Here is a 13,953-nt window from a genome sequence, read left to right on the forward strand (position 1 = left end):
CAAGGTCTAAAGCACTAAGGGCTAATTACTTACTGACTTCACAAGTACACTGTGAGGTCAATAAGTATTCTCCCCATTTTACAAGTGGGCAAACACCCACAAAGCCTGTGATTTCCTGAGGCTGTCTCTGCTACCTCACGGTTGTTAAAGGTCACCTGGGGAAGGAATACAGTACAACTAGGTGCCTTTCCCTGCCCTGCAGCCCTATTATCAAACCTGTCTGTGCTACTAGTTAAAACATAAGCTACCAGCTGTGACACAAAATGGCGTGTCTACACAGTGGCAGTCTTGCTAAACGGTGCAGTCACTTTCTCCTGTTTAAAACATGCTTAGATATAAAACTGGAAAAAGACAAAACAAGCATATAGTCACCTTGGGGGGAAACTGACAATTCCTTCCTCCTCGCCCCACAAAATCAGCTTCATCCCTACAGTACTTCAGAGAACGGGCAGAGGGAAAAAGTGACTGAGGCCTCTCAGAAAAGCCCTTCCCAACCGATGATCCTCATTAGCTTTACAGTAAAGATTTTACACTTAAAAAAGGCACTGAGGTAAATCTGACTCTTAAAATTGCCTTCTGTCATCACTTTGCATCTAGTGGACCCAGACCTCTGAAGTGGAATCATTTCACCATATAACAAGTTTCAAGGGATGCTTTCAACTCAGGTAGTCAGTTTAAAGTCATTTCAGGTGTTCCAGCTGCACCTACCCCTTTTCATGGCTTTACCATCCGGTTTCCTTCCTTTTCACACATCCCTTTGTTGCTGTGCGAAGGATCAATGCAGATAAGGGAAAGAGTGAAACCGACTACACACAAAGTGCTTAATCCGATGCATTAAGAGGAAACACTGGAAAAATAACCTGTTAAAAGTAACACCTTAGATTAAAGCTTTCCAGACAGAAGTGTAATTTTTAAGTTGGCGTCCTTTAACATGGGGAACCCTACACCAGCCACATGGAGGTCTGTGTAATCAGGAGCTAGGACTGGATTAATAGCAGTAACTGTGTTGTCTCCAACTGCAGCAATATCTATCTGTAAAAGGCTAAGCTGTTGCTCTCAGAAAGAATGGGGAGTAATGACATTCTTGTTGCATTCTCCCAGCTCTAAGCACCACACGTGACGGGGGGGTAGTCATACACGGAACCTAGCAGCCTCTCGTCTACGTGCAGAAGGAAGACAGTGGGAGGATGTGGAGGCTCTGTGGGTGGTTGGGTGAGGGTGCAAGGACAAGAGGTGAGAGGATAAGGGGAGACAAGCTGCAGGAGGCTGGGCAGTTGCTGTTCTTCTGCATGGCTGGAGATTGTGCTCCAGTTTTGAAGGGTTCTGAACTGAGCCATCATCCATGTTCCCACTTCAACCATCTTGCATGTAAAAAGAGTAAATCTGTAAAACATTGGTCCCTGAGTAGGAAACTGGCAATACACAGAATAGCCGCATTCAGCATTAGGGAACATTTGCTCCCATGCGGAGACTGGCTGACCAAATAATCCTACTTTCACACTCAGCCTACTTTATCTTTTAAAAAAAATTCCCTAGAATGAAGGTTATCTAAAATCCCAATAAAACCTACTGGAAAGACTACGGTGGACTTGGAGCCTTCTTGGCATCTGACTTATGTTTCAGTAGATATCTTAGAATTGTGCAACAATCTGTTTTGGCATCAACGAGAGCTGCAACGTGCACATGATCTGGTGCAACCAACCCCTGTTGCTTTATCTGCTGCTTCCTGTGGCGCCACCTAACTTATGAAATGACGGAACTACACAACACAGTCACACGCAAGGCAGCCGCAGCATCTTAAAACAAAGCCAGCAGGCAAGTTGGTGGGAGGAGGGTGAAAGAAATGCAGTTCTATCCTGCCCAACACAATAACCCAGTAGATATTCCTATTTATTTAACATTCAGCCGTTGCCATGAAGTTTCTCTGCTCGGCGACTCAATGCGACAACTGAAAGCTAAGCAGCAACTCTATTTGGTTTATCAAGGGCCTGCAGATTTAAATCGAGGCTTTCCATTCTTTACTGACGGGCTGTGATCCAGCGATAATGTCTGAGGGAAAAGAAATGCAACGCTTGTCTCTTTGTGGGGCGCGTCATTCCTCAGACAGAGGAACAGGGAGAAAGGGACAGACAAATCTGAGGTGTCCTGAGAAGTCTCTTCTTTTAAAAAATATCTAGTTTAGTCTGGTACTATATGTGCTTTGTGTTTGGTTATCCAGGTTTTCCTCCTGCTTCTTTCAAAGTCTCCTCCAGTCTTTGTTTAAACTTGCTGTACTTCTTTTGTACTTGCTGAATTTTGTCTTTTTCCTCTCTGTCCAGTATCATTAAGAAATTTTGTAGCTCTGGGATAGAGAATGCATCCCACTGCAAAGAAAGCAAAACCAAAGTGAGATGAGCAGACAGAATACCACCTCCCCTCTGCTTGCCTGTAACATACACCCTGTGGTGTATTGTGCAGCTGAGTGCTCATCTTGAAAATCAGAGGAAAAGACACGTGCTACCTAGCAAGGTCAGTTAACTAGATCTTTCTGTATATAGAAATCTAACTAACTGGCCTTGCAACTAGACTCTGCAAGTATCTTTCCCCTGATAGAGTGGGTCAGGAATTTTTCAAACCAAACATTTTAATCAAAACCAAAACTGTGGGAAAGGGGCAGTTTAGACAAAATGAAAAATTCCAATTTTCCAGTAATGCATGTCAGGAAGTATCCCTGAGAAATACTGACAGCTAGGTTTGGAATTTAGATACATTTAATCCTGCTTTTTTGATCTCTCCTTGGGGCAGGACTGCTCTCTTGTGGTTAGAATATGAACTACTTGACTGTGTGTCAATGCCCTATACTCCTTAGCAGCTGACAGTCCTGAGGTTTAGCTGAACACTCTCTGAAGTTCTAAGTTGCTGTACTGTGTGGCATATGAAGCCGTAGGAGGCTGTAGGTTTATTATACAGCATAGCATAGGCCTCTATTTTAAAATCGGTGGATTAGCTATGGCTCCATTTAGCTAATCTACTCTGAGGATTAACTGTAGAACTGCATTGCTTAGTTCTATAAACAAACAAATGGATTATGGTCTAAAAACATCAAACAGGCCACAGCATTTTTTACAGATCAGGTTTTTAAAAAACACACTAAGTTTTCTGCACTAAACTGATTGGCTAAAAGGTTCTGAAAAACACAAGCTAAGCTCAAGGAATCCTTTGAGATGCTTTAATATTTATTCTTAAGTGGAAGGTTGGTGTCTAATTCAGTGTTTTGGATGATCAAACCGTAACACAAGGAAAGTAAACTTGCTCCCTCTTGTCCCCCGGCAAAAAAAAAAAATAAAAAAAATCAAGTTGTGTTTCTACTGCAGTAAGTCTCACAGGTTTGTTTAACAAGGCCATGTGTTTTTGTAAAGCTTAACATTGGTGTGAGAGCCAAGGGAAAGACTCCCAGACATACCTCAACTTCCCCTGTTTCATTTTCCTTCAGCACAAAACTGAGAACATCTGTGTCAGGTCCAGCCAGCAGCCGGAGATACAAGGGGTATTCTGTTAGAGAGAGCTTCTGGAAGAGAACTGCAGGGAGGAAGAGAGAGAGATTCTTTAGGATCAAGGGCAGGAAGATGCTCAAGAAGTTACTGAACAAACACAGCATAGGTTCTAAGGCATCTTGAGCTGGACTTTATTATTAAGAGTCACTACAGGACGTACCATCTCCAGCAAAGGTGTTTATAAAGGGCGAGGCTGTGCAGACTAGTGCTTAAAGCAAATGATTGAAAGTCGCAACCCCTAGATACTAGATCTGCTGCTGATTAGCTATGTGAGGTTGAGTAAAAGTTCTGTCCAGATTAAGGAAATTAGAATCAGTGTAGATACAGACACCTGCCAGGGACAGACTTCACCAGTGCAGCTGAATCTGGTCACACATCTAGGTTAGGTGGTGTAAGGCCGCCACCCCCCTCAGCTTCAAGCTGAATGTGCTGTGAAGCTTAATTAACACTCTTCATGGGCAACATACTCAGCACTGGGTGTCTGAAGTGAGGCCCCCAAAAGCCCTATTTAGGTGCCTAGGCAAGTGGCCTCGTTTTCCAAAGGACTGAAGATCCTGCAGTTCTATCAATGTCAACAGGAGCTGCAGGGGGCTCTGCGCTTTTTAAAAATCAGGCCACTTGTTTAGGCTACTACATTAGGATTTAGAAGCTTAATGTTATGCACCCAGTTTAGAAAGTCTTGGCCCAAGGGCTGTGAGACCCTTCAATGAAAGGATCTATATAAACACAAACTATCAGCAGGGAAGAGCCCACCCCACTGGCCAACGCAACCAGGCACAGGTAGACTGGAAGTTGCTTAGTGTGATGTACATAAATTCATTGAGTTGGCCCCCATCCCAAACCCACCTTCCAATCTGTCCCACCCCAAAACTATGCTGTTTAGCCCCCTTTTGGGGGTGTGTGGGTGGGGGGGGGAGATTTTAACAGACAAAGGGGCAGTAATACACCCAAATCCCCTGGAATTTCAGTGGGAACAGGGCACCTAACTCCCTCACATGCTTTTGAAATTCCCACCCACAGTCTCCTACACTGTTTTGCACCAAGACTGTCTTGCCATGACAGTTTATAGTGCCAAAGTGGTTCAGCTTCCTGTGATAGTGTTTCTGTTGGATCGCTAATGGTGGATTTTTTTTGGGGGGGTGGGACGTTAGGGTAGGGGGAGTTGGACAGGGAAGAGGCAGATGACAATTATGAACCATGGCACTAGAGGAGGAAAAGAGAAAGCCGGACAAGTCCATTCACAGCAGCTGCACTCCTTGCCAATTTATAAATACATTTTTAATGTAAATATCTTGTTTATAAGGATGAGTGGGTCATGATGATTCTGATAAGGTTAAAACTCCAGAAGTCTATATGAGTCAATTAGAATGTCAATAATATTTTGCAAGTACCAAAGATAAGGCACTGTCAGAGATCAGTGTTGATACACAGAAGCTAAATAAATGAGGAGAGGGGAAATTCTGGCCAGGGACACTAGGGTACACACTGTTTGGAAAAGTGCTGTGCGTGAATAGCAGAGCGCCCAGGGTTGACAGGACCACGTGGGAAAGACTGAATTCCATGTAGGTGGGTGTCCATCTCAAAGGGCTGAGCCACCTTGAGGAGATTTTGAGCCTCCACGGTATCAAAATTTAGTACATGATATTTTTAAAGCACACAGCAGTCTGCTATAACTGAACTGAAAGGCCTGTGTTATAAATGACTAATTTCCATTGACTTCACTAGGAGTTGTCTCCACCTATGGCAACAACTCAATTTAGCTCAGGCTATAGGGGGCTCACAAGCTAGGTACACCCAGGCACTCATGCCAGACAGTAAGTAGCATCTCCTAGCTTCTGTTACAACAGCTTGTATTCCACAAAGGTGGCCATATTGGCATCTCAGCTCTGACACAAGACCCTGTAACTTAAGCAGGAGCTACTTGTGGTGCTGGAAATTAGATCTTGTGTATGCACCAGTGAACATTACTTGTTTAGCGATGAAACTATGACTCTTGCCTTAGCCAACGGGGGCTGGCCCTGAAGCAGAATAAGGCAGTAGGGTGATATTTTTACTACACAGCGGGAAGGCAAATATTGCCCAGGGATTTAGTATGCTGCAGAACAGTAATTAAACCTTCCTTAGGTTCCTAAATAGCCCCCCTCTCTGTAATATCTGAGCACTTTACCATCTTCAATGTATTCATCCTCCCAACACCCGGGAGGCTGCAAAGCGTTCTGTCCTGTAATCTCTATATAGCTCCTTTCACCCTGAACACAGCACAGCAAGTAAGATTATGTACTGACTCTACGCAGCCCCTGCTGCAAGGTGGCAAGTGTGTACCTGGTCACAGAATTGCTCCACCCAGCTTAGGACAGGGAATGACTTATCCAACAATTGCAGGGGGAATTTGTTAGGCATATTTGATGATCTAAATTAGATTTGGGCCAGGCCACCCCTAACTCCTGCAACAAGTGACCACAAGAAGTCAGGATCAGTGTGGTGGAAGGCCACATATACACGGGTTGGCTATTATAGCTCTTCCCTGATGAATGCATTAGTAAGAACACCGCACAGCAAAGCAGATCTTCCCTTGGGAAAGCATTGCCTCTGACAGCTCTGCTATTAGGAATGACACTTATCAATGAGAGGAAAGATGGCTTTATGGTTTAGGCACTGGACTTGGACTCCACAGATTTAGGTTCATTGCCCAGGTCTGCCACTGACTCCCTCTGTGAGCTTGGTCAAGTCACTTGATCTTTCTGGTCCCCAGTTCCCCACCTAATATAATATAATAAAATAATATAAATATATGGAGATATACCTATCTCATAGAACTGGAAGGGACCTTGAAAGGTCATCAAGTCCAGTCTCCTGCCTTCACTAGCAGGACCAATTTTTTTGCCCCAGATCCCTAAATGGTCCCCTCAAGGATTGAACTCTCAACGCTGGGTTTAGCTATCCCTCCCCACACCTGTAAGACTATCGTCCCTTTGTTGGTCTTTGGGGCAGGGGCTATATGTGCAGCACCTTGCTCAGTTAAGGCCTCTACTGTAACGCAAATTACAATCTTACCAACTGTGGCAGAGAGGGGAAGCATCTGGGAATTCCCCTCTCTGCACTGAGCCCCCATGGGACTGGTTGCTCAGAAGGGTGTGAACTCACCTTGCCCATCTCTCTGCATCGACTTGAAAAGTGCAAACTTCTGAGGGTTGTCCACCACCATGAACTTCTTGAGGAGCCCCTGGATCACCTCGCTGACGGTGGTCGTGCTGCTGATGTGCAGCTGTTTGACGGCATCCAGCGGCAAGTAGAAGGATGTTCTCTTGTCCGTCATATCAGCCAGATTCACCTCCTTGAGGGCATCGTAGATAGACTGTGGCCGAATCCCTGCTGGCACCGTCACAGGCCGGCGCAGTTTCAAGTGCACTTTAATGAAGCCCGTGTAAGTGCCATCCTCATTCTAAGGCAGAGGAGATAACGACAGTCAAGTTTCAATGAGCTCTCATGGGGCAAGACAGGTTTTCAGCTAATGCCAGTATTCCCCACCCCCAGCTGAAGGGGGTTTTGCAGTACTTAACCCAGTGGTAGACACGGTGAGCTGACTTTCTATAGTGCTTGAAACTTTCCTATTAATAATGTAAAAGGAACTAGCAATTTAGGTTTAGTCACTACAGAATTCTTCCTGTTCCTTACTATTCAAGAATGCCCTAGGATTCTTCCCCGCCCCTTGGCTGTCTCATCCTGTGTAAACTGTTCCTGCTACAGAGAAGAGTTATGGAAACTAACTGACATTAAATACCGTTTGTGCCTGCAATTACACTTCTGTCTCCTTTAACTGGAGATGGCTTTAGAGAGAACGTATAAGCATCTGAACTAGGGTTTCCGGGGGTTGAGCTGGATATGCAGGCTGTTTTCATAAGGTTTTAGCTCCAAATAGTTGAAATCTTGCAGCTCTCCATCTTAAATGATGGAAATTTCATGAGATTTTCACCATCCTGGGCCAAATCTGGAGATTAAGACCCTTTACACAGACTATATGAGACATCTAACCCTGGTTAAGCATGGACAACACTGTGGGTGCCAGGCTGTAACAAACTCTAAATTATGAGAACCTCTGGAACGGATTACTCAGGTACTGCTTCACAGCTGTCAGTTGGGGCTGATGTGAGTTGCTACAGAGTCCCAGGACTGCACAGGTTACAGGCAAAAGATGGCCCATTTGCCTTAAAAGAAAATGATCCAAGAATAAATAACTCCTTTGGAACCCAGGCTACTCCAATGTTAATTCATGGATCACAAAAGTTAGGAGATGGAAAAAGATCCCGTTGATGACTCCCTGGCTACGGTAAGGGGCTCCTTCAGTCGTAAGTGATGTCTGTTTAAAGACAACTTGGGGCTTGTTTTCACAAACTGACAAGCTACCGGAAAACCATAAACAACTGAACTCTGGTCTCTGAAATTGTAAAATCTCCATTATTTCTGTTTTTAAAACCTCCTTCGCTCTGATCTATAAGAACTTGTGAAATTTGCTCCTTTTGTTAAATCTCCTTTGTGAACACAGCCATTCTCTTGGCCTCCCAAGACTTACCAACAGGGCTTGGTTTACATGGTTGTTTTTTCCAAGCAGTAAACAAGGCTGCAATCAATGGCTGGAACTGTAAGCGAATTACTAGGGGTCCCACAACTTTGTTTAAAAGTTTGACCGTGGTGGAACAGAATGGCACATCTGTTTCCCCAAGGGCTCGATGTCACCAAATAGGCTGTGTAACAGCTGCTGAACTGCAGTGATGCAGCTTTCTAGTTAGATCAGGCTGTATTGTTCTTGCTATGTGTGGCAAATCATTGGCTGGACATCGAAATTATTCTGAAAATTTCCCCACTGGAAAAAAAAAATAATAATAGAACCATCGTCTGAACTGTGTGGTGGCTCACGCCAAACGGACCCGGGTACAAATAAGGCTGGTGAATAAGCACTTTAGGTGCTGAAATGAGTGACAGCCCTCGAGTCCGAAGCCCTGTGTTATCCGTAGGACAGACCAGGCCTGATTCAAAGCCCACTGACGTTAATGGGAATCTTTCCACCGGTATAGTGGGCTTTTGGATCAGGCCTGGACAGCACAGACACCGGCAATGCAAGTTTTCCTCCGTATCTCAGCCACACCTCAGCAGCAGGGCTAAGCAGCGAGCTCAGTCTCCGTGGCACAGTATTTAGCCTCTCCCAAGACTCCCACTGAGGGAGCCTGGCAGGATGGTGGATTTTTTTTTTTTTTTTTTTTACCATCGACACTTGTCTCCAAGGCAGAAGCCGAGAAGCAGCTAATTCAATGTACATAGTGGCTACTGAAAAGTCAGCAAGTTGCTTAAGACTGGATTTAAGTGCTTTGCTCTACTGAGGTCTTATCCAGGGGGTACAAATTTCAAAAGCACTTTTATGATGTAGGAGCTTAAGTCTCATTAAGTGAATTAGGCTCCCAAGGCACTTAAATGCTTCTGAATTTTTTACCCAGCATGTTTCATACTCCCATCAATTAGCAGTACAGTAGTGCCCTGACCCACCAAGCAGCAACTGGGACCCCTTGGGATAGGGGCTGTATCGACTCTGCCCCAAAGAGCTTACGCTGTTCTCCTACTTGCATAACAGCAGCCTTGGGCACAGTCAAAGTTAAAATCCAGATTCAAATGCTGCCCCTCTCCCTCCCCCCCGCAAGGCTGGGGCTGTTTAGACCCAAGTTTTTGATTCAGGCCAGTCTGTAGCCTTACGAGTTTCAGGAGAAGACAACTGCTCGAACAGGTTAATACAAATGCTATACTCAGAATTCATTTATCATACTGTGGTTCAAATGCCAGGCAAGCAGTCCATGTACTGGTAACTGATGCAGTTACCACATCATCTGATTATCTGCCCTTTACAAATGCAGTTGTGTCTTCTATGCATTTATACCCTCTGTCGGTGTGTTTTCCTCGCAGTAGAACCGGATTTCCTGCTGCTGTTTGGCAGATGAATCAAAGATTTTGGAGCTATCCATGTCGGGTGAACTTCACCCCTGTGCAAAGGCTCAGCGCAAGGCCTAGTCACTGCTGAAGCCAGAATTAAAAGCCTGCCCTTTGTGCCTGAAGTAATGTAGACAGATGAATAAAATACATACCAGCTTCATCACGAAGCAGTTTGTAACCTTGGCATTGTAACTGTTGATTATCTGTTCAATCTCCTGGGTAGTGGGAGCTTTGGGTTTTTCTTCTGCTGCTGCTTTTGTTACATTCTGAAACGAGAAATAAATAATAGTAAATACCTTTGGTGTGTACGTCACTTTGCAGCCAGGAGTACCATACGAATGGTATGCTCTTCATGGCCCTGTCTTTGCCAGGATATACATATAAGCACACAGACAGACATAATCCCTGATCCTGAGAATTTACAATAAGAACGATGGAGAAGATAATGCCAGTTATTGCTATTATTTGTATGGGCGATTTGGGCCTCTAGGCCCTACAAGGATCAAGGCCCCACTGTGCACAGAGAACAAAAAACTAGTCCCTTCCCCAAAGAGCTTACAATTCAAGTAAGATGGTTAACTACAACCTCCATCAGTTGTCTGCTCACCCTCCATCCACTGGTAGCTGCACTTCAGAGGTGTGTGGAGCGACGTCTCCTTCATTATTAAGACTGTTTCGTAATATTTATATTAGAAGCCCCAGCCATGCAGCTACTTTTGGAAAAGGACACACACAGTGAACCAGCCCCCTCCACAATAGTGTAGAAAGGGGAAAAGTTTGGCCAAAGACGCATAGGCCACCTCTTAGCACCCCCAGCACCATTTTCATGGAAAGTTTTGTGGCTTCCTTAATTTCCCTGTAGAGTGAAGAGGGTTTTGCCCAGAGGACACTTCATTAAACCTGCATGGAATTTTCTCAGATGGATGAAGGTGTTTGGTTGGTTTTTTTTTTTTACCCTACTGGAATTCAAACATATGGTTCCAAGGAATCTAAGTGATTTCAAACCTGATGCTTAAAGCTCTAAGCTGTCCTTTCTGGAAAGCTGAGAAATGCCACATGGGTCTATGACGCAGGAGGGTCTGAGATTTGAGCAGTCGGTAATGACAGGCAGATGGCTGTTATCATTCCAGAGTTCTTCAGTGAGGTATTGATCCAAAGTGCTCTGGGTGGTTTAATGACTAGCAGACAATGGCTCCTACAGGCTGATCAATGGGAAGGCCAATGGGAAGGTAAAGGAACAGACAAGCCACAAAAGGCTTTTGCTCTCTCAGGGTCTTGGATGCTGCTGCACCACACGCTTCATCTGTAAAACATCTCCATCTGCCACGTGCCAGCGGCCTGCAGTATCTGCATAGCAATGGGTGTTCCATTCAGTGGGCTTGTCACGTTTGCTCCTTGCAATCTTGGTTCTGGCAGTCCCCGAGAGAAATATTTCTGGGATAAGTGCTGCTGATGGCAAGGAAAAAGAAAGAATGGCTTTCCTGAGCCACTTCCCACAGCACTGCAGAAAGACATTCACGCATTGCAAGCATCAAGCAGCAGAGATTGTAGCGTTTTGTGGAGGGGTCAAAAGAGGGGCTGGGAAACAAGCGGCACAAAATAAAAATCTCACCAAGGATGGGAAAGGTTTTCGCCATGGAACAGACCTTTGAGCCAGCAGTCAACACAGGAGACCCGAGGGAGTTGCATTTATTATGGCAATTTGTGGGCAGCATCCCTAATGCTTGCAATAAGCCCTCGTGCAATTAATGAAACACACAAAGTCCAAACTCCCTGAGAACTTGGGCATCTTTGTTGAGCATGACTAGAACAAAAGATCATCACGTAGCCAGCTGATTGCTCACTGCCATTTTGTATGGGGAAGTAAGGGCACTCTCCCCCTTCTATAAACACCAGTCCCAGGAGGATCTGAGAGTGCCCAGAACACCGGCAGTGAGCTTCACCTCACCCCCTACGAAGTGAGTAACTATCATAGCTTCCCCATCTGTAAAATGGAGGGAGATCACATGGAGTCAGCTGCAGAATCCCCGGCTTTAGCCACTCTACTGGCCATTGCTGCCTCAGTGGAAGGTACCACTTCATCCACCTGCAGCTGCCAAATATTTTTATGCCCCTCACAGCAACGGGAAGCCACTGACTATTTTTCATGGCTCTGCTAGCATTTCCCCCCTGTGCAGAATAGCCAGGATGCTGCTGACAGCAGGTTCATCCAGGCAGAATTTGCAGTTGAATCTACATTTGGTTCTTCCTCCAAGCAGTGCATTTCTAGCAGCTTCGGAGGAGTTTGTAATTACTTCAAAGCGAAAAAGCGATCACTCCACATAAACAGCGAGCAATTTGCATGGCTAATCCATAACACGCGCCTGCCCAAAGGCCTTAGTAATCCAATCAACGCATTCACAGCCTGCCTTGGAAGTCACTCTGTTCTCTATTGTGGGGGAAACAGAGGGACAAGGGCTCTTTTCTCTCCCTTTCACAGGTTTTGGTGAATTTCCTTTTGGGAGGCTAAATTACAGTCAGATGCAGTGTGTAGGAGGGGTTCACACGCAGGTCTTTTACGTAAGCATATTCATTAGTCATTAGAGACAATCGGAAAAACACCAGTAATCAAGTCCCATCACAGACAGAGACAGCTCTGGGGAGCGAACGAAAAACATAACTGGGCATTGAGAGGATTTAAGGAAAAGGGCAATAAACACTTCTGGATACGCCTGCCATGAGGGGCTTATTAAGGAGGCTCATTAAAAGCCATGATAGCCTATTTGAACTGTGCTCCCAGTGACGTCAACAGGAATCGCGGCATCTTTGAAACTCGGGCCATGGATGTATCCAAAACAGGCTTAAATTCAAGGGGGTGCTGCCAACTACTTCTAGACCCAATATACGGAGCCAGATCCTCAGCTGGCGTAAATCGATGCAGCTCCGTTTAAGTCAATGCGGCGATGCTGATTTACACCAGCCGAGGATCTTGACCGTAGAGTCTGTAAAAATCAGCTAACTCCATTAAGGGAGGAAGGGGGATCTGTGAGTTTTCTTGTTGCCACCTGCTCCTCTGCAGTACTCCTGCCACCGAGCTTGGCAGGCAGGGAGAGGAGCCACGGGAAAGTTGCTATATGGGTCCTGATTCCGCCAGAATCCAGGGTTCTCTGAGCAGCATGAAGCCTGCTTCTGTGCCCTACGAACCCCATCAGAGGGATCACGAGGATAGTGCCAAGCAGGGGTCAGTGCCAGTATGGGAGACAATGAAGTGCTTTTGGGAGGTGTGCAGGAGTCAGGATGCTGCCTCCCCATACAACAGGTTCTGCAAGGTTTGGAGCAACTTTCCCTGTGCCCCTCAACTACCATGGGTTCTATCCCCTGGCACAGCACCTCCTCCTTGGCAGAAAACAGCATCAGGGAAAGCAAAACCAGGGAGAGATTACAAATAAATCCTCCCCTTCCACAGGTTTACATGCAGGAGGGAAGCAAATGACCCAGGTATTTTCTTGTCTGTGAAACTTCAGGTGAAAAATCAGACTCCGCTCACTGGAATTGGAAATCTGTTGCAGCCTAGAAATTCATTAAAAGCCAAGTCTCCTCTTGCTATCAAAGAGTTTACATATAGTTAAATTAGAATGGTCTATGAACTGCAAACTTTAGGCAGATTTAGGAGAACCCAGGGATTAAACAGTAATTAACTGACAACCACAAATGCTCTGATATTTGGGGGAACCTAAAGAGAGCTCGCAAGACTGGCCCAATGAAATCAAAATCTCCAGAGAGTGTTCCAGGAAAAGTATTAGCATGTGATGGCGCTGGCAGAACTGACTGGGCTAAGCTGGAGCAGATCCCATAGCCCGATACACGTGGTTGTTCATGCTTCTGGTTCAATGCGGTGAAGCGGTGATCACAGAAGATGTTTTGGAAAAAGATCTGTTCTAGTTCAGACAGGAATAATCCCGGGGAAGGTCTATGGCCTGAGTCACGCAGGAGGTCAGACTGGGTGATCACAGGGGTCCCTGTGGATTCTAGGACAGTGGCCCTAATGTCCTCCAAGGAGGAAACAGAACAGTGCTGGTCCTAAGTGCTTCCTTTATTGACTCAGGACTCTGATCCCACAAGTGAATCCAGGCAGCCGGGTCTTTGTGCTCCCATGGATCCACGCGCAGGATCAGCGCCATACAGAGGTGCAGAAAGGAATGGAGACAGCAATGAACGCAGGGCTCAGGGCAGGCCATTTCCAGGACGAGGAGATGCACCAACACTCTCCCTCAGACGGATTATAGTCTAGTCCCTGACCAAGCCAGGGGCGGGGGGGGGGACGGCGTTATTGAAGTCTGCATCAGCTTCGCAGCAAGGTCAGTGGATGTGTTTGGAGAGGTCCAGGGAATGGTCTATTCCTGGCTCCTTGTACTGACTTTGAAGATGTTACTGATGAATCACAGCCGCCTGACTTGCCAGTGCC

At 45.7% G+C, this 13,953-nt stretch overlaps 1 protein-coding gene across 2 annotated transcripts in view; it reads right to left on the reverse strand.

The window, feature by feature from the left end:
• Window positions 1-1,227: 1,227 nt before the first annotated feature.
• Window positions 1,228-13,953, reverse strand: part of LOC112118433 (ras association domain-containing protein 5) — an 84,199-nt gene continuing 71,473 nt past the window's right edge. For both annotated transcript variants that reach the window (XM_026655157.1, XM_024216739.2), the window contains 4 exons: window positions 9,662-9,775; window positions 6,678-6,975; window positions 3,443-3,558; window positions 1,228-2,363 (listed from right to left, as the gene is read on the reverse strand). In XM_026655157.1, coding sequence (XP_026510942.1) covers window positions 2,211-2,363; window positions 3,443-3,558; window positions 6,678-6,975; window positions 9,662-9,775 — 681 coding nt within the window. In that variant the 3' untranslated portion in view covers window positions 1,228-2,210. The remainder of the gene's footprint in view (window positions 2,364-3,442; window positions 3,559-6,677; window positions 6,976-9,661; window positions 9,776-13,953) is intronic.

Source organism: Terrapene carolina, unplaced genomic scaffold (assembly GCF_002925995.2).
Source record: "Terrapene carolina triunguis isolate 2854851 unplaced genomic scaffold, T_m_triunguis-2.0 Scaffold198, whole genome shotgun sequence".
Lineage (NCBI taxonomy): Eukaryota > Metazoa > Chordata > Testudines > Emydidae > Terrapene > Terrapene triunguis.